Below are 20747 nucleotides of genomic sequence, written 5' to 3'. Positions count from 1 at the left end.
TTCTGTTCTGTTGTGCATGGGGTCACCAAGGGTCAGTAGATGACTCTGTGGCAACTAACAATAACAATAACATTCTCTGAAGAACCCTGTAGGATTAAATGCACCATTTCATTTTCTGAACTGTCCAGCTTAGCACTAATCACTTTCTCCAAGCATCTCCCTTTTACAGATAGGCTACCCAAAGCTCAGAGAGGTTGTGTCACTTGCCTACGTTCACACAACTGCCAACTGTGACAGAGAAGGGAGATAAACACAGAGGGGCTCTGACTCCCAGTCCAGGGTTCTTTTCACTGCTTCCCCACTTGGAATGGATTAAACAGAAATTTTAGAATTTCTTCCCATTAAAATCTCTAAGAGCCTGTAATAGTAGCACCAACAGCCCTATGCCTGATAAGATTTAGGTACCACTTTTCCAAAAAGATGAAAATCACTTGGTATAATTTTGAAAAAATTGTTGAGCTTAAACATCTTTGGCCTGCCTGCAAAATAATGATCAGTCCTGCCCAATATCCTAGGGGAGTTTTAAAGAAAGGCAGTTTGTATGCTATGAGTCACATTTTCAATTTCTATTAAAATTCTTACATGACCACATATGCTTTCTCTCAGGCGTTGGGCCTCCAGGCCTGTGCTAATTTGCATGTCTGGTTTAGATAATGTCTGAGGTCCCTTCCAGCCTGAGAAGTAGCCTCTGATTCTATAATATAATAAGGGAGACCACATTCCACTTACCAAGAATTGATGGTTCTTCTCTTAACTACTGTGATTCTGTGTGATGTGTGGATGCAGGACTCAGGGACTAGAGTATTCAGTGCTCGCCCACAAGGCCACAAGAGCTCGAGTGTCCTTCAGCATGAACAAACCTGGCCACCTTCCCCCACTGACCCCAGAGAATTGCTGTTTCTTGCAAACCACCTTAGACACAGGTCAAAAGTCAAGGCACTGAGAAGTGTTGGAATTTTAAATTTCTTCATTTGAAAGGCAATTGTAAATCAGTGTGAGTCTAAGACCACAGACTGGGCAATTACCCTGAATCTAAATATGCAAAAAGTAGTGAAATCTTTACTAGGCTGAGCTCATCTCCCGTTCACTGTCTCTCACCTAAGGTCAAAGAGGAGCTGTCAAGTTTTTAGCTACTTTTGCTTTCCTCCACTGTAAAGCAATTCTCACCAAATAAAAAACAAACAAAAAGGAAGTGACTTTCCAGAGGACATTGCAGTCAATGTAAGGCAATGAATGTAGGGCTGTCCCATTGCTTGTCAGAGGAAAATTTTGGTGCTACGTAGAGCTCTACGTTCATAACATTGGACGGGTCAGGTCTCTAGTCAGATTATACAGTTTTGATGAGACCCTCCCCATTCCAGCACTGCCTCCTCCCTTTCCTGTGTTGTATTTTTTTCATAACACTTACTGTCTTCTAATATACAACATAGGCTATTATCTATTTTGAGTGTTAACTCCCTACATCAAGCAAGGATTTCTCTAGTCATCGTTTTATCCTCAGTACATAGAATAATACCTGGCACAACAGTAGGTATTCAAGGAAATGTTGTTGAATGAAGGAATGTTTTGTGGGAGATAAAGTATCAGTTATGCCCAACAAGCTAAACAAAGGTGATTAAGATATAGTCCCTCTCTTCCAAAAGATTACCACCTAGCAAGGAAAGTAAGTTATCAAAAAGTACACTAGAAGGTTGATCAAGATAGGGACAATAAGCTTGAGACCTTTACCAGTGAGCCTTGACCTCCAGAACTTTGGAAGAAAAAGATGCTGAATGCCAAAGAAGGTGAGAGCAACCTCACTGTGGCCCACCAGGCAGTGGAATTTTCTGGGTAAGCGATCCAGCCAGGGTTCTTGGCAGGGCAGAGGAGGGTAAGCATAGGCCACCCTCACTCATCCTCAAGCCCTGTTGCCCAAGTGAACCAGTAAGTTCTCTGTTTCCTACCTGGAATCCTGTTAAACCTGAGGCAGACTTAACTAAAGAAGTATGCAAATTGAGTTGCATCTACATGGTCCAATGTCCAAAGGGAGTTTTGACAAACATCTGAGTAACCTACTCACTATGAATTGCTTTTCCACATATTGTTGTTTCTGTTAGTTGCCATTGTGTCGATGGCGACTCATGGTGACCCCGTGTCTGCTAAGCAGAACTGCACTCCACAGGGTTTTCAAGGCTGTGAACTTTCAGTTGCAGATCACTAGGCCTTTCTCCCAAGGTGCCTCTGGGTGAGTGCAAACCACCAGCCTTTTGGTTAGTAGTCAGGAGCTTAACCGTTTGTACCACCCGAGAGGCTGCACTCCAGATCCCACTTTGAGGCCTTCGTGAAATAAGAGGTCATTTAGATGCATACACAGAGCTCAGGAGAGAAAGAAAATGACAGATGACAGAGCCCCGTGCTCTTTGGGGAGCCTCGCGTGACTGGCTAGGCTGTGCCCTGAGAATGTGTCACTTGGCATTCCAAACTTTTCATACTTAAAAACCACCCATTTTTTCAGGCATTTTCTCATATGTCCTCTTTGCCTTCGCGCATGTAATACTTTAGACAGTGCCTCCATTGTGCTCCGCAGCAGGCCTGGGGCTGGGGCTGAAGGGCTGTTTGGATTCCAGGACAAGATCCTTGAGCTCAGGAAATCTGATCCAGGATGTTATTTATTTATTTATTTATTCTGTGAGTTCCAAGTCTGAGGAAAACCTTCCCTGGGTATCTCCCTCCTACCATGATCTCAATGGCAGCCAGGCTCCTGTTTGCTCTTTGGGACATAAGATGCCACCTTAGCAAAGGCTGAGCTGCCCTATAGAACGGGTTGAAATGAGGTGCTGACCCAGTACTCATCTCCAGGACCTGGCTGGGAAGGGACATACCGGGCAAGGGAGGGCAGAGGAGGTACCATCAGTGAATGCTGGATAATAATACCTAAGCCAATATACCAGCGGAGGCAGCAGCGGTTCAGTGGTTGAATTCTCGCCTTCCATGCAGGAGACCTGGGTTCAATTCCTAGCCAGTCCTCCTCACGTGCAGCCATCACTCACCCACCGATGGAGGCTTGTGTGTGGCTATGATGCTGAACGGGTTTTAGTGGAGCTTCCAGACCAAGGTAGACTAAGAAGAAAAGCCTAGTGATCTATTTCTGAAAATAAGCCACTGAAAACCCTATGGATTACAACAGTCTGATCCACAACTGATCATGGGGATGGCACAGGACCGGGCAGCATGTCATTATGCTGTGCATGGGTTCTCCATGAGTCAGGGACTGATTCCATGGCAGCTAACAACAGTGTACCAACAGACAGCCCAGAACCACCATCCCTCACTATCTTCTAGGGCAGTGTTTCTCCAATCAGGGGCCAGGACTTATCTTTGAAAAGAGAACCATACTCTACTCAAATGTGGAAACCAGTGACCTAGAGACAAAAGAATGGAATGCTCCTTTCTCTTTTATGGTCCCCAGGCTGCTCAGCTGAGGCTACTCTTCCTTTCCAAGGCCTTCCTTGACATACTTTAAAAAAAAAAAAAAAAAATTATTATACTTTAGATGAAGGTTTACAGAACAAACTAGTTTCTCATTAAACAGCTAGTACACACATTGTTGTATGACATTGGTTAACAATCCCACGACATGTCAACATTCTCCCTTCTCAACCTTGGATTCCCTATTACCAGCTTTCCTGTTCCCTGCTGCCTTCCAGTCGCTGCCCCAGGACTGGTGTGCCCCTTTAGTCTCATTTTGTTTTGTGGGCCTGTCTGGTTTCTGGCTGACGGGTGAACCTCAGGAGTGACCTCATTAATGAGCTGAAAGGGTGTCTGGGGGCCATACTCTCTGGGTTTCTCTAGTCTCTGTCAGGCCAGTAAGTCTGGTCTTTCTCTCTGAGTTAGAATTTGGTTCTACATTTTTCTCCAGCTCTGTCCAGGACCCTCTATTGTGAGCCCTGTCAGAGCAGCCAGTGGTGGTAGTCGGGCACCATCTAGTTGTACTGGACTGAGTCTGGTGGAGGCCTTGGTAGATGGGGTCCATTAGTCCTTTGAACTAGTCTTTCCCTTGTGTCTTTAGTTTCCTTCATTCTTCCTTGAGCCCAAAGGGGTGAGGCCAGTGGGATGTTGATGTACTTTTTAACTTCATTTCACCATTGTAAACGTTTTAGAGGTGCAAGCAAGATTGAGTAGACTATACATATATTGTGTATATTTTTAAGTTACCATTTGCTGGTTGCCATCAAGTCAATTCTGACTCATGGTGACTCGATGTGTGTCAGAGTAGAACTGAACTCTGTAGGCTTTTCAGTGATAGATTTTTCAGAAGTCGATTACCAGGCCTTTCTTCCCAGGTACCTCTGGGCAGACTCAAACCTCCAGCTTTTCAGTTAGCAATAGAACTCTTAACCATTTGTGCCACCTAGGGACTCCTATCAAACACTTATTTAATCCCCATAGCAACTCTCTGAAACATTTGCTATCGGTCCTTTTTAGAGAAGCAGAACCCAAGGATCAAAAAGGTAGCTTAACTCCGCCAAGCTCACTTAGCCAACAGACTGAATGGCAGAGTTGGGATTTGAAAACTGGTCTGATTCTAACCTCTGTGTGGTAACCATAAGTAACCCCGAGGCCCAGCAGGGAGAAAGGATTCCTTCCTGATGGCATCCTAAGCTCTGCATCAACTTTGATTCCTCTCGCACTAGTCACCTTTGCACCATTTTTGTAGTGGGATGCCAGGCCAGTAGGCTAGGGCCTGAGTAGGCTGAGACTGTAGGTCAGACGAGAAGGAATCAGTATTGCTGTGGTCACTTGTAGGGCCAAGGGCAGGGATTACAGCAGAAACAGGAGCAGACAGGAAGGTCATGGTTGTGAGCTGTGGGTTGGAAGGCCCATGATGCAGAGCGTGCATTTGTTGGTGGGGCACAGTGTCAAAGGCAGAGCCAAGGAACGCCCAGAGGAGAGCAGCCTGTTGGCTTGGTTGTCAACAGGTCCTGTCCTCCTCTGAGACTGGGCCTGTTGGAATCACGGGACCTCAGAGGAAGAAGGCTTCTTAAAGGATCATTAGCTCCAGTCCTCTACCAGTCATATTGGAACCTGTCTGATTGCCCAACAACAAAACCTGTTATTCCCCTCCACAGCTCTTCCTGTCAGAGTCTGGCTAATCTCTTTCCTCTGGTGGGCTAGGTTCTTTCTTGGGAAGCCTCAGGGCCACCCTTTAATTGAGCATCCCTCCTTTGGCACTCCCCTCTTTCAAGAAAGGAGGTCTGGATCTGGCCCAGGCCCCTGCTCTTAGCATGAGCAGCCTTGCCCAGTCCTCAGCTGAAAGGCCTGCATTCAGAAGCTAGGCTTTCCAAGGATAAACAGGGCTAGGTGTTGCCAATCTTTTCAGCATCAACCAGAAATTCGATGAGAAGTTTCAGGGAAAATTCATCTTTTTCCACAAAGTCATTGGGAGCAAGGCCTTGTGTCATGCAGGAGGGAGAGAGAGGCTGTTGTGTGCTGGTATCCCTGTGTCTCAGCCTCTGGGTGAGGTCATGACAGAGTGGAGGGCCATGTGTGGGTGGATACACTTGGGCCCTCAGATGCCATCCCAAGGCATCAGACAGAAAGAGGGGTCTTGAGACACTTGGCCAGATGTAGGACCAGTTTGAAAGCTTCACATAGAAACTTAGCTAACGCTGTGATGTCTATGGGGTTGTGTCCAGAAAAAGCTTTCTCCTCCCAACAGGGACTTTTCAGAAAAAAAAAAAACCTCCACACTTACATTTCTCTAGCCTGGAAGCCTCTCCTGGAAACTAAGAGGCCATTTAGTGTCCAGAGCAGCCACCCTGAGCATCACATAATGGAGATACTGTTGAGGCCATCCTATACAGAGGCTGAGTTATGCACAATGGCTGGCAATTCCCAGATTTACCAGGACAAGGCTCAAGCCTCTTTGCTTTGGCAAAAGTTGATTTCAAACTCCCCCAAACCATTAACGCCAGATGAGATCCTTCTGGTGACGTCTCTGAAAAGAATCCCAATGGGATTTGTCATCTGGGTTCTCCATAAAGCCACCGGTGTCAGGCTTCACTGAAGTAAAAAGTGAGCTTGTCGGAAGCAGGGTGTGATTTTCTGCTGATAAAGCCTTTGGCCACCACAGACAAGGTCTGAGATCATCAGCTCTGTCTGCGGGTCCCTCACGGTCACGTTTTTGCACACTGCACCCTTGGCTCTGCCTCAAGCTTGTCTTTGTAGAAGTCAGTTTTCAGAAAGCAGACTATGTGCACCACATTTGGGCTGGCTCTGAGTGTACTTGGGCGGCTCCTTGGCACCTCCATCCACTGACCAGCCGCTGGGGTGCCAAGGAGCTCAAAAGCGATATTGTTTTTGCAGAAATGTGAGTTGTTGGATTAAGTCCCTGTCCAGGCTTTTCTACTTTTGTTTTACACATATTTGTCTGTGTGTGTGTGTGTATGCATGTGTGCATGTGTGTCTGGGACTAAGGAGCCCTGGTTGCGCAGTGGTTAAAGCACTTGACTGCTGACTGAAAGGTTGGTGGTTCGAACCCACTGGCTATTCTGCGGGAGAAAGATGTGGCAGTCTGCTTTCATAAGGATTAAAAATAAATTTTTTTTTTTTTCATAAGGATTACAGCCTTGGAAACCCTGTGGGGCAGTTCTACACTGTCCTGTAGAGTCGCTATGAGTTGGAATCCACTGGATGGCAGTGGGTTTTGGTTTTTATCTGGGACTAGAGCTGACCACACTGCTAAGTTTTCACTTGCTTGACTTTTAGTAGGAAAAAAATTGAACCCTCCTTTCAACAATGATATTGTTTAAAAATATATAAAATACAGCACAGACAACTTCAGTGCATAGCATCTAGACCTATATCTCCCATGGGGGCAAGTTTGTAGCCTATGTCTACTTCATGGGTGGTTTATTGTCCATGATACTGAGAGGGGACATAAGGGCCTATAACCTACATTCCTTGTTGCCTCAGACTTATACCACGTAGAGATGGAGTTTAGTGTGCATGTTGGAGCAGGAGTGCTGAATTCTCTTCAGCTGTCGATAGAGTGAACAATGAGAGGAACTGAGTCTACTTACCAAGAAGGAGAAAATATCGACCCAGTTCATTCATTCATTCATTCTTTCAGCAAATAGTTTTTGGGTGCTTTACTGTGTGCTGGGTACTGTTGACGGCGTAGTGGTTAAGTGCTACGGCTGCTAACCAAAGGGTTGGCAGTTCAAATCCACCAGGTGCTCCTGGGAAACTCTATGGGGCAGTTCTATTCTGTCCTGTAGGGTCGCTATGAGTCGGAATCGACTTGACGGCACTGGGTTTGGTTTTTGGTTTTGTTTGGGTACTGTTGAAGGTGCTTGGACGTAGCAGAGAGCAGAGAGCAGAAGAGAGATGCCTACCCTTGTGGACCTCACAGTTAGGTGGGAGATGCTGACAGTCCACAACAGATATGAATTAATTTTTGAGGAAATTAGGTGACGAGTGAAAAAAAGAAAGAGGAGAGCAGAGTAAGGGGGAGTGCTGAAAGGGGAGAGGAAGTGATTGTCTTTGGTAGGCTGGTGAACGTGTTTCTGGGTGTGAACATTTCTTAGGCATCTGATAAAGGTATCAGTTGCCATGGCATTGACCTTGACTCATGGCGACCCCATGTGTGTCAGAACAGAATTGTGCTCCATAGGGTTTTCAATGGCTGATTTTTTGGAAGTAGGTCACCAAGCCTTTTTTCCAAGTTGCCTCTGGGTAGACTCAAACCTCCAGCCTTTCTGTTAGCCGCTGAGCATGTTAACAGTTTCCACCACCAAGAAAAAAACCAAACCCATTGCCATCTAATTGTTTCCCACTCGTAGTGACTGCATGTGTTAGAGAGTAGAATGATTCCATAGGGTTTTCTTGGCTGTAACTTTTATAGAAGCAGTTCACCAGGCCTTTCGTCTGCAGCACTGCTGGGTGAGTTCGAACTGCCAGCCTTTAAGGTAGCAGCTGGTGGACCTATAGTACTATTGTAAATACTAATATCAATTGCTGACATTTACTGAGGCTGTGTGCGGGGCACTCTGCTGGGGATTTTCATGAATATCTCAATTAATCTGTAAAGCTGCTCTGGTTCTCCTCTAAGGCAGAATGTCAGACCTTAATTCTTGGCCTTGGACTTCTCCATCTTCATGCTTTGTCTTTGCAGTAGGGATCACTCTGGAAATACTGGTTTGGATTTAAATCTCACACTTGGCAGATGTCCCTGAGGACCCCAGAGCCCTCGGAATGTGTTGTTTAACTCCAGAGTACATGGATCCAGGCTGTCCTTGGTGAATTCGCAGCCAGTGATAGGACTTTCTCTGCAAATAGAGTGAATGCAAGGGCAAATGAAAGGGAGACATGTGGTCTTCGTTGCTTGGGCTCCACATGCTGCTGTGTTCCCCATTTGCTGAAGACTCTAGCTTACAACGCTGCCCGTCGTTACTCTATTAGATTCACAGGGAGAACACAGCAAGGCTGATGGCTCTGTGGCCTCTGTTTCTGTCACTTCCTTTTGTACCTGTCCGAGGGCTGTAGGCTTAGATGGGACATCTAAAGTTCTCTCAGCCGGGCTTTCACCCTGAGGTAGCCTGTAGGAGACTTATCTCGTTACCTCCTAACTCTGTATTCCTCCTCAGGCTGCCAGAAGAGATCAGGGCTTGCAGCCACTTCTCTGATAAGGCACCAACTTCAGGCTTTGATTGGTCATTTAGAGTTGGAGGAAAGTCCAGTGGTCACCCACCAGGGCTAGAAGGAATTTATTCATTCTATAACTTTGCCTGTCTGCTCTGAACCAGGAGCTAGAATAAAAGAATAGGAAGAAAAGTTGATAAGAAGTCAATGTAACTATAGCCATGGCTGTAATTGGGACTAAAAAACTTTTCTTCTGAGTGGTCATAACAAAGCTTTCAGAGAGAACTGAAGACTTCTGTGGACTAATGATTGAGTAGAAAGCTGAGTAAAAAATTTTGAGACAGAGATTATATCAGGACAGTAAGTCAGAAATGAGGGCTTCAGATCACACACACCAATTCCTGGAACTCAGTGTTTTTTTTTTTTTTTTTTTTGCTTAAATGTGTCACTTTCTGTTTTCACTTTCCATTCTATTCCTACTTAAATCGCCTCCTTCCCCTGATTCTCCTATCTGCCCTACACACCACCATGAGGTTCGTTCTTCACCACACCCTGTTTTCATTCTGTCCCTGCATCCTTCAAATCCTCCCTGGATTTCCCACTGCCTGTCACAAAGCTTGCTTAGCTGACATCAAGGCCACCCAGAGCCTTGGACACGGCCCCAGCCTTGTCTTCTAACCCTTTCTTATCGACCACTTTAGTCATACAGCTCCACCCAACCTTGTCCCCAGACATTATGTCCGCATTCTCACCCCCCACTTGTCCTTGCCCCCGCCTGCATGGCTTACTCTTTCTTCTCCAAAGAGGTCTAATTCAAGTAACATGGCCCCATGAGGGCCACTTCCACCCTGGTTACACTCCCCTGTCCCTCCTTAACCTCTAGTAGCCCTTCATATCTATTCCACTCCTGTGACACATGATTCATGTTTCTACATATTTATATTTGAATGCCAGCACAGGGAACTTGTTTCATATTGCCTCACACCCGCTGTAGGGCCGAGCATACCATACACTGAAGAAGTTAGTTCCAAATGAATTATTGGAGGCTTAACCATCGACCCTATCCAGAAAGAAAAAACATCGAAGAGTCTCAACTTTCCTTTGGTTTATACCCGCACTGTACGTACTCTGCAGACCTATGCAAGAAATCCCAGAAGATGCCCATCAGAGCGTTCATCCTAAGCACATAAACAAGTTGGTTTTTCTGTTTGTTTGGTTTTGTTTTGTTTTGTTTTTGAGTAAGAAGAAGAGTCTATTTACTGGAGGAACTCTGGGGGAAAAAGTCAAATGAAAATAAAAGCAGGCGAATTACATGAATTGAGCTTGGCCTTCTCTGCCCTTTCTCCCCATCCCATCCCCCTCACTTTCTGTTTTGCTTTTCATGCCATTTGCTGAAGTCTGTAATTTAAAAACTGAACTGGCTTTTCCAGGGCCATGAGGAATGTGCATGCGCACGTGGATTTTTCCAAAAGAAAATTGTTCTTGCTCTTGGTTCTTCTGAGCCAGAAACGAGGCAGTCGGATGAGCCCATCTATCTTCCTCTCTCTCATTCTCATTTGTCTGAGAGGCTCAGGATGGGGTGGAAGGGAATGGTTTGTGTTTCACCCTGTCAGACTGTTGTTTGATGAGGTTTGTGCTCCATTTGTTTGGATGGTTTTTATGGTTTCTTTGTTGTTCATGGAAAAACTTTCAAAGTCATAATTCTGTGTCCTTCAGCTCTTCTGCTATCCCTGCTCAGTGTCTCAGAGGGACTCACTCCATGAGAAAGGAAAAGAGGGATGTTTCCAGCCAGCTAGTTAAGTAATTTCTGAGCAGAGTGTATAGACAAGTGGATTCTTTCAAGAAAGAAGTTGGGGTCACAAATGCTCAGGTTCAATGGACAATTTTGCAAGACAATCCGGAGGCACCCCTCCAGTCACTCCCAGGTGGGAAGCAGCTCTCCATCCTCTCATGTCTTAAGTCAACCCTGTTTCCCACCAGGCCTCTAGCCCTTTTCCTTTCTCTGTGGTCATCGGGCCCAACCCTCTCCATTATCAACAGAAACGCACTGGAGGCCCAAGAGAGCTGGAATGTGGCTGAAACGCAGGGCTGGAGGCAGTCTTCCAGCAGCTCTCCTAGTCCTGAGCTCTGAGATAGTCTTCACTTGTCCAGACATTCCCAATCTCCTCAGAGCTGCTTAGATGGCTTTTCTACACAGCTATAGACATTTTTTTGTTGTTGTTCTCTCTAGCCTTGAATTAGTTTATGTTTATAGAAAGCTTTATAAAAAAGTACTTCACATGTGTTCTTATTTGATCATTACCACAACCCTATAACTAGATAAACTACTTAGATTTTTTATTTCCATATTAAAGAAAATTGAGGCTCAGAAAAGTTTTACTTACCCATCCCAGCTAGTATTTGAACCAATCCTCTGACTATAATTTGAAATTCAGGGTTCTTCCCAATACTTTGGCTCCCATATAAGACTGAAATCATCTCAACTTCACAGTTCTAATTCCTTCCACCACAGAGGAAGAGTAAACTTCTGGAATTTAGTGATGCTTAAAAAATTATTACTGAATTAAATTTAATTTCTCCTGATAACGAAGAGGTAATTTTCATGCAACCTTTCTGAAGAGTAGGAGATGCTGATGTACCTCTATTTGTTGTTTTTATTAGATCCTTCTTATGACTCAGTCAGGAGAGGAGGATGGGGCAATAACATGAATTCTGGCCTCAACAAAAGTAAGTACATGTCATACCACTCTTTAGGAGGAAAATATTTATCTCAGGACAGGGGTGGAAAACAGGGTCATACATGGGTAATGAAGGAAATTCTTTCAAGAAAAAGGTTGAGATTACAAATTAATTGTACAAGCAAGAACCAAGATCCCTTTCAATAACATGTACTCAATATTTGTCTGCCTGGCACACAACAGTTTGCACTAAGGAGTTCACCAAAAGGAACCAGACGTGGACTGTTTCCTTAACAGGGAAGGGGAGTCATTCACACAAATAACTTTTCCTCTGGGTGATATCAGGACGGCTTTGTGGACCTGGAACCATTTGAGTTAGCTCTGGGAGAGGCAGGACTTGGGCCTGTGAAAGTGGAGAGGGAAGACACGCCCAGCAGAGGTGGGGGCCTGGAGAAAGACCTAAAAGCTTTGCTTATGTCTGAAAGTCAGCTAGGACTCCAACTTCCTGGAGATTAAGATGTGTGAAGGGAAAGAAGTCTGGAAAGGTCAATAGAAAATGAGTCATGAAGGGCACTGTGAAGATAGACCTGAATTCTGTAGTCAGTGAGTAATCACTGAAAGTTTTTGACCAGTGGAATGAAATGGTTCAGGGAGATTAAAGTGGCCAAAAAGCATGCTGCATCTCACATAGTTTGGACATGTTATCAGGAAGCATCAGTCCTCGGAGAAGGACATCGTGCTTGGTAAAGTAGAGGGCCAGCGAAAAAGAGGAAGACCCTCAACAAGATGGATTGACACAGTGGCTGCAACAATGGACTTAAGCATAGCAACAATTGTGAGGATGGCAAGACCAGGCAATGCTTTGTTCTGTTGTACATGGGGTCGCTATGAGTCGGAACCGACTCGATGGCACCTAACAACAACAACAAAAAATAACATATGATAGTTTGGTGGAAGAGAAAGGAGTGGTGAAGATATCAGTTAGATGAAGCCATAGACCATGTAAGAAGGAATGCAGATCTAAAATAGAGAACAGCCTAAACCTCCAAACCAAGGAACCAAATGCCATGAGGTTTTTGGTTATACATAAGCAGCCTCAGCAGCTACTCTTTTTTTTTTTTTTTGTCATTGTAAATATATCTATCACACAACTTTTTCCAATTCAACTTTTTACAGGTGTACAGCTTATTGACAGCAATTACACTAATTGGCTATGCAACCCTACCTTTAATCAATGTGATTTTTTGATCACCATAAACCAAAGTTCATGAGATAGCTCAGTTGATTGGCCTAATAAACTTTTTAGGGCTTCTCTTCTACTTCCTAATTTGTTGCGTAGTGCCTGGGGTCTTAAAAGTTTTCAAGCATCCATCCAAGGCAAGGTAATTGGTATCTATTCACCTGGAGCAACAGAGGAAGAAGGAGAGACAGGAATAGAAGGAAGATATGGAATGTATTGCTAATTTCCTCCATGAACAACGGTCTCCTTTGCCATGAGACCAGAAGAACTGGATGGTGCCCAGCTACCATTACTGAACATTTTGATCAAAGATTCTATAGAAAAATCCTGATTGAAAGGGGGAAAGTGCAGAACAGAATTTCAACTTCCCATAGAATTCAGACTTTCTGGAGTCATGGAGGCTGGACGATGCCAAAACTATTGTCCTAAGATAATTTTTAAACCTTAAACCAAAAATATCCCCTAAAGTATTATTAAAACCACACAATAGTGTAGCTTAACTAGTAAAGAATATCTTCCCTGAGCATTATGCTCTTTTAAAATCTGTCTATGTGGGATCAAATCGACAACAGCAACTCAAAAGATTAGATAGGAAACTTAGGGATCAGTGAGTTTACATAAATGGGGGGACAACAACTCATAAAAAGAGGATGAGAATGGTTGCACAATTCAAAGAATGCAATCAATGTCACTGAAATGTACGTGTAGAAACTTGATATATCCGTTGCTATCTATATTCCCAACAACAGCAACAAAAACATAAAATAGTAATAAAGAAATAAGTAAATTAGAGAAGAGATGATAAGAATAGAAGGAACATATGTGAAAGATACTGTAGAGGAGAACTTAAAAAACATGGAAGTACAGGAGGCAGGTGATCCTTGCTCAAATGTTATCTTCATATTGAGGATATCTCAATTTCCTATTTAAAAACTAAATCCACAGCCCCAATGCCATCAAACATGCTATACTATATGTTTTACTTTTTGTATTTGTTTGTTGTTGTCTCCTCCATTAAAAGGTAAATTCCACTAGGAGCTGCTTCTTCGTTGCTGAATCTCCACCATCTAGAACAGTGCCAGTGCATAGCAGATTCTAGAAAAATATTTATGAATAAATGAATGAATGAATGAGAAAGCAAGTTGGTCCTCCTGGAGGGCATGTGAGAAGATTTTTCTCTCCTCTCATGGAAGACGAAGATGGCCCCACTTCTCATATTTCATTTCCTCTTTCTACAGGTCCTCCCCTTGGAGGAGCACAAACGATGAGTAAGAATACTGAGCAACGGCCCCAACCAGGTAACTGTCCAGGGATGTGCAGTCTCCTTTGTTTCTTGCGTAGCTGTTGATGCCAATGATCAACTGATGGAGGATGTAAACAATATACTACATTTGTTGTCACCTTTCTTTCAAATTATATATTATTACTTCCTGTAGTCAATCTGTGAATTAAGTAAGAGGTACTGGAATCAGGTAGAGACTTGTTAAATATCAGAAATGGAAGGAGGGTAGAGATTAAATACTCCAATGCCTCACTGTATAAAAGAAAAAACCGAGGTCCAGAGAGATAAAGTGATTTGCTAAAAAGCCACAAAGCTGGTTTTTGAGAGAACTAGAGCTATAACCTCAGACTCCCAAGCTCCTGTCCAGGTCTTTTATGCATCACCAAACCTTACTTTCATCTTGCGATGGATCTGGCTAACAATTAAAGGCAAAGAGATTTTTAAAGCCATGGACCTGGGATAGAATATTGAACCATAGAGGTCTATAACATCTCAGTCCTATGGTTTCCTCCCCTCTACTGGAATAGTGACAGCACTGGGAGTTCACTCCCTTGCTAAGCTTGATTCCACTGTCTAAGCCGAAGCCCACCTCCCTGTAACTTCCACTCAAACTTCCTAGTTTTGCCCTCTGGAGTGTTGTTCCTCCCTCTCTGTAGAAGGTCCTTCATAAATCTGAAAGACAGCTGTGTGCTGACCTCTGAGACCCAGCTCTACTCTGTCTTCTCTATGTGATACAATTGATAGTATGGTTCTGAACCAGCCGTATTCTTTGGGAAGGACAAACATTGTCTTCATCTCCACTAAAAGGCAGAGCAAGTGAAAATTGACCTCCATTTTCTCAGAGAGATTAAGAAAGGACTTGCTGACTGTGAAACATGACAAGTCAGACTTAGAGAGTTTTAAAGATTCTCCAACAACAACAAAATTAGACATTGTCTGTCAAAAATATTTAGTTGTCATACTGTGTGCATGGAGAAGAGTGGGCTAAATGGCCTTGAAGACTCTCCAAGTTAACCCGTGGTTCTAACTAAAAATTCTGTTGATTAAAAAAAATTCATATAGGAAAATTTTACAAAGTATTTGACAACATGCCAAGTTGGGATCCAGCTCTCTAGCATGATTTCCTTAACTGAATAAAAGAAGACAAACTTCACCTTAACCAGTATTACAAAGATTTTTTTATGGCTAAATAATCACATAAGTTTTAAGTAAACTGGTATTTTAAGAATAGTCATTTTATAGCTAAAATACAAATTCTGGTTAGAGTGGCCATTTCCAAGCTTAAAATCACAGGGTGTTGTACTAGAAGGGACCATAGGAATCCAGTAGCCCAACCTACTCATTTTGCAGATGAGAAAACTGATATCCAGAGATTGTCCAACAAGTTATTTAGTTCATGACATAGCTGAGGCTAGAACCCAGGCTGCTTATTTCCAGTCTGTGTTCTTTATGCTACATCAGAGAAACAATTTTTATTAGATCTTCCTAAAGCCCATTGACTAAGCTGTCCTTTCATTTATTTTTTGTGTGATTGAATATTAGCCAGCTCCTTTCCAAATATTTTCATTACTTTGTTTTGGGTAATGACAGCTTTAACTATAAATTTTAGACACTTGATATGAAAAAGTGACACCATTACTGTTCCATGTCGTTTCTGTAATTATTGGGATGAAGACCATAACTGTGATCAAGACCTTTGAGATATGCATGGGAAAGCAGTAAAGTTTTCTGAAATCAAGCTTTCCTATGGTATTGAAAAAAAAAGGATAAACCTGTAGGGTTTTGTTATTAATGATCCTGCTGTTTTTATATTTTTGAGAACAGTGAAGCAAATTTCCCCTTTGGTTTCCTTAGATCCATATCAGATCCTGGGCCCAACCAGCAGTCGCCTAGCCAATCCTGGTGAGTTCACCTTGGCCTGCAAGACTTTCTTCCAGAATGTTCTGTTTGCATGTCCAGACACGTGACTGGAGAGTAGCATGTATTCTATCCTTGAAATATGCTTTCATCAAAAGCTTCTGTAGTGTACAAATGAGAGGTCAGGGTTTACTCTCAGAGAGCGATGTCTTTTAGCTGAAGGTGTTTCTGGAGAACAGACATTAGCACTGCATGTCTGCCACTGAGTTTTAGGTTAGTGATAAAGGCCACAGGTAGACATTTCAGTAGGGAAAGATGGAGGAAAAAGAAAACGCTTCCAATGAGCTCTCAGTTATCTCCCCAATGCGAGGAACAAGTAGGTACATCTTCCAAAAGTGTTTTATTCTTGACTTTAGAAAGTACTGCAGAGTTATCTGGCTTTATGAAAGAGGTGTATCCCTGAAAAGTTACAGATAATGTCAATTTGACAAGGTACTTTCAGGGTTTGTTATTAAAAATAACTTTCAGACAGGTTCTTCTAAAACAAGACCATTGAGAGAGTGAGCTAAGAGGCCCTTTGCAATAATAAAGATCTTCCTTTCTCTGTTAACTTAGTGCTGTCGGGGTCTCTCAACCCATATTTTAATTCATGGCCGTCCATGCCCATTCTTTAGTCGCTGCCATTCTCTAGTCCCTGTCTGTCCCTATGTGGGACAGACACCACACAGCTCCTTCTCCTGTAATTTTCCTCTCTGCCCAAGTCATCCTCCATGGAATCTACAGCTGAGAGCCAAGCACTAAGACTGCTGAGGTGCAATCTGGGTACGGGTCAGCCTGAAACCTGTGCCCACAAGCTTCTTCCTATAAACCTGACAAACCTCTCAGGACCTGGCCAGCAGCTCTCTTTAACAGTGCCAGGGAAGACCTTTGGGGGACATCACCACCAAGTAGAGATCAGACAGTGATTCAGGCCTTCCTAGAAGAAGGGATTCGAAAAACTTGCCAAAAGGAAGCAAGGGGTGATTTGCCCAGGATCACACAGCTAGCTCTGGGCAAAGCTAGCACTTCCTTCCCTTGTTCGGCTTTTACCAGGCCTTCGGACAAATTGGGCATCTCTGGGTGGTACAAACGGTTAAGGTTCTTGGCTGCCAACTGAAAGATTAGAGGTTGGAGTCCACCCAGAGGCACTTCAGAGGAAAGGCATGAAAATTTACTTCTGAAAAATCAGCCACTGAAAACCCTATGGAGCACAGTTCTATTCTGACACACATGGGGTCACCAAGAGTGGGAATCAACTCAACAGCAACTGGTTTTTGGGGAGGGGGGGCAAATTATCTTAAGCTCTAACTGTATTATATCAATCTCAGTAGCAAGCAGAAAAGCAAACCAACAATGATAAAGTGTTGTCAAATAGGTCGAGTCTAGCAGGAAACGCTCTGAGAACGGGTGTGAGAATCCCTATGTTTAGGGAACTGGGTTCTGACTTTCCCTGGCTGAGATATCTTGTCTTCTCCTGTCTGCCTCCCTGCCTGCAGGAAGCGGGCAGATCCAGCTGTGGCAATTCCTCCTTGAGCTGCTTTCTGATAGTGCCAACGCCAGCTGTATCACCTGGGAGGGCACCAACGGGGAGTTCAAAATGACGGACCCCGATGAGGTGGCCAGACGCTGGGGGGAGCGGAAGAGCAAGCCCAACATGAATTACGACAAGTTGAGCCGGGCCCTCCGATATTACTATGACAAAAACATTATGACCAAAGTGCATGGCAAAAGGTATGCCTACAAATTTGACTTCCACGGCATCGCCCAGGCCCTGCAGCCACATCCGACTGAGTCGTCCATGTACAAGTACCCTTCTGACATCCCCTACATGCCTTCCTACCACACCCACCAACAGAAGGTGAACTTTGTCCCTCCCCACCCCTCCTCCATGCCGGTCACTTCCTCCAGCTTCTTCGGAGCAGCGTCACAATACTGGACCTCCCCCACTGGCGGGATCTACCCCAACCCCAATGTCCCCCGCCACCCTAACACCCACGTGCCCTCACACTTAGGCAGCTACTACTAGAAGCTTAATCGTCGGTGGCCTTCTAGCCAAAGCCCTGGCTCTCCCGCTCCCAGGACACTTTGGACTCTAAGGACACACGCGGCCTTGAAGAGCAAACAAAACTGGATGTTCTTTCTTGTTGGATAGAACCTTTGTATTTGTTCTTTAAAAACAATTTTTTTTTAATGTTGGTAACTTTTGCTTCCTCTACCTTCAACAAAGAGATGGGTAATTCCATGGGCCAGTACTCCAATTTGGATTCTCAACCTCCTATCATCTTATGAATTAAACGTTTAGATTACTGGAATGGTTTTATACAGTTCTGGGACAGAAACTGTAAAATCTCTTTATATTTTTATGACCAAAGCAGATTCTTAACAACACACGGGTCTCATCATGGACCCTGTGGGGTTCGGTGTGGTAAAGAATCATGGGCTTATCCAGTCATGTTCTTGTTTGAGTGTTAGTGAAAACACAGGCAAGAAGCTTATGATCTTCTTTTAGGAGGACTTAATTCAGTGGATGGCAACTGGAACGTTGGCTGTAAGGCCAGTGAGAACTCAACTGGAATTTAAAAGAAAGAACACGTGTGTGCATTTAAGAAGCCATGGGCATTGCAAAAGCCTTCTTAATGGTAAGATGCACTAGGCTGACCATTGTCTCTAGAAATAGTCAAGATAGAAAATACAGAACTTTAATGCTAATACAGGCATTACAGAAAGACAGAATTAAATAGCTAATTTTTTTTTTTTTAATAATGACAGTGGGTCCCAGAACTTGGAAGAGTCTTAGGGATTTCTAAATACAAGCAGATTCGCAAGCGCTGTGCGTTTGTCAGACCGTCAGTCCAGGGTCAACCAACCAGAAGGCAACTTACTGTATAAATTATGCAGAGTTATTTTGCTATATCTCACAGTATTAAAAATAAGTAAATAAAAAATTAAAAAGAATAAATAAACGAGTTGACCTCGGTCACAAATACAATTTTACTATCAAATCAGTCGTCGTTATTTTTTTAAGTGTAATTTGTACATCTTTTGTCAATCTGTACATTTGGGCTGTTTGTATGTTTTTATAGCTGGTTTTTAAAAAGCATAATGTGACTGTTGTGAAAAACAGGATGTTGTGGAGTCACCGACTTAGTAGAAAGAGAAGCACTGGCGCAGTTATTTAACAGGAGTGCACAAGGAGGTAAAAGCAATCCACTTAAATCAGTAATGCTTGGAAATATCTGTAAATAACAGGACTGCAATAATCACAACTTGGAAAAAAGAAACCAAACTTTCCCTTGTGGATACGAGGGACCTTCCTGCTCCATATACGCAATATATTTTTTAGATATTAAAATATATATAATTTTTCAGGTAATCGTTGACTTTTTTAACTATATTAAGTGTTAAGCTGACAACTGTCAATGAAGACTATGTTGTAAAATAATTTGACTAAATAAATTGTGCCTTCTTCTCCCAGAAGTGATGACACTGTTTTCTTATTTACCCCGTTATATCAAAGAGGTTTCTCAGGGGAAAATGTCTATTTACCTCTTGCACCATCAAGAATTTTTCAAATGTACACTGCAGTACAGCAAAAGGTACAAAACCAATGTATTTTGTTGTTGGTGGTGGTATTGTTGATGAAGATGTTTTAGAAATGTGTTATTTAAGTCTTTCTCCAGCCTCAGAGAGTTAATAAGATGGCAGCCAAAGCCAGTAGTAATCTGTGTCCAAGAACCAGAACGAAGAAACTTGTTTCAAATTGCTTCACTGTTAAATAGCTTGTTTTCATTTCGTCTATATTATAATGCAAGGGAATGAGATCTGGAAGTTCCTTGATGTTGCAAGGAATTAGGTCCCTCCAGGGTAGTCTTATCCATTAAATCTCACTCTGTTGCATCCACTAAGCACTGAGAACCCAGGTGGCCATCCTCCTGATACTCAAAAAGAGAATAAGATTACCTGCTTCCTTCTGGTCCCAAGCTGGGATTTTATAACCCACGTGGAGTTTTACAGTCTTTTCTCTTCCAAGGAAGAGACTTGCTTCAAATCGCTTCACTGTTAGATAGCTTGTTTTCATTTCTTCTATATTATAATGCAAGAGAATGAGATCTGGAAAGTCCTTGATATTGCAAGTAATTAGACACACAGCCTTGATAACCTTCCCTGGGTAGCACTGAGTACCTTCTAGACAACTTGTCTACCTAAATGAAATGGAAGTGTTCCAAAACATTGGTCTCCATTTTTTTTTAAATCTTGCATCTACCATTAAATTTGTTAAGCATGTATTCCCAATATATGCACATTGATTTATTTATGAACCATATACACAAACTGTCACATTAATTTTATATTATAAAGCTAACACAAAAGTATTTTAAAGAATGATATAAAAATACATTGATCAAACATGGGTACAAATGCACAAATAACAGAAGACAAATTAGAAAACTGGAACCTCCTAAAAATGAAATACTTTTGCTCATAAAAGAATTTATCAAAAGAGTAAACAGAGAACCTACAGACTGGGAAAAAATCTTCAGGAACAAAAAAATCTCATAAGGGTCTAATCTCTAAAATCTATAGAAAACTTCAACAACTCAACAACATAAAGACAATCCAGTTTGAAAATGGGCAAAAGACATGAACAGACACTTCACCAAAGAGGACCTTCAAGCAGCCAACAAACACATGAAAAGATGCTCAGGATCATTAACCATTAAAGAGATGCAAATCAAAACTACAGTGAGATACTATCTCAATCCTGCAAAAATGGCACTGATCAAAAAAAAAAAAAAACAGAAAACAACAAATGCTGGCGAGGTTGTTGGAAGATTGGAACCCTCATCTACTATTGCTGGTGGAATTGTAAAATGCTACAGCCACTAAAGAAAACAGTATATACACTTCCTCAAAAAACTGGAAATAGAAATACCTTATGATCCAGCAATCCTAGTCCTCGGTATATACCCCAGAGATCTAACATCAGTGACACAAATAGGTGTATGCACACCTATGTTCATTTGCAACA

The 20747-nt window shown here is 42.8% G+C and overlaps 1 protein-coding gene across 3 annotated transcripts in view; it reads left to right on the top strand.

The window, feature by feature from the left end:
* FLI1 (Fli-1 proto-oncogene, ETS transcription factor) overlaps positions 1-20529 on the top strand; it is a 145284-nt gene extending 124755 nt beyond the window's left edge. For 2 of the 3 annotated variants that reach the window (XM_064268880.1, XM_064268879.1), the window contains exons 6-9: positions 11284-11349; positions 13779-13838; positions 15677-15724; positions 17215-20529. In XM_064268880.1, coding sequence (XP_064124950.1) covers positions 11284-11349; positions 13779-13838; positions 15677-15724; positions 17215-17744 — 704 coding nt within the window. In that variant the 3' untranslated portion in view covers positions 17745-20529. The remainder of the gene's footprint in view (positions 1-11283; positions 11350-13778; positions 13839-15676; positions 15725-17214) is intronic. The other variant, XM_064268878.1, reaches the window with a different exon arrangement.
* The last annotated feature ends 218 nt before the right edge of the window (positions 20530-20747 follow it).

Source organism: Loxodonta africana, chromosome 15 (assembly GCF_030014295.1).
Source record: "Loxodonta africana isolate mLoxAfr1 chromosome 15, mLoxAfr1.hap2, whole genome shotgun sequence".
In the NCBI taxonomy this organism is placed as follows: domain Eukaryota; kingdom Metazoa; phylum Chordata; class Mammalia; order Proboscidea; family Elephantidae; genus Loxodonta; species Loxodonta africana.
This window is presented reverse-complemented; position numbering and strand designations above follow the sequence as displayed.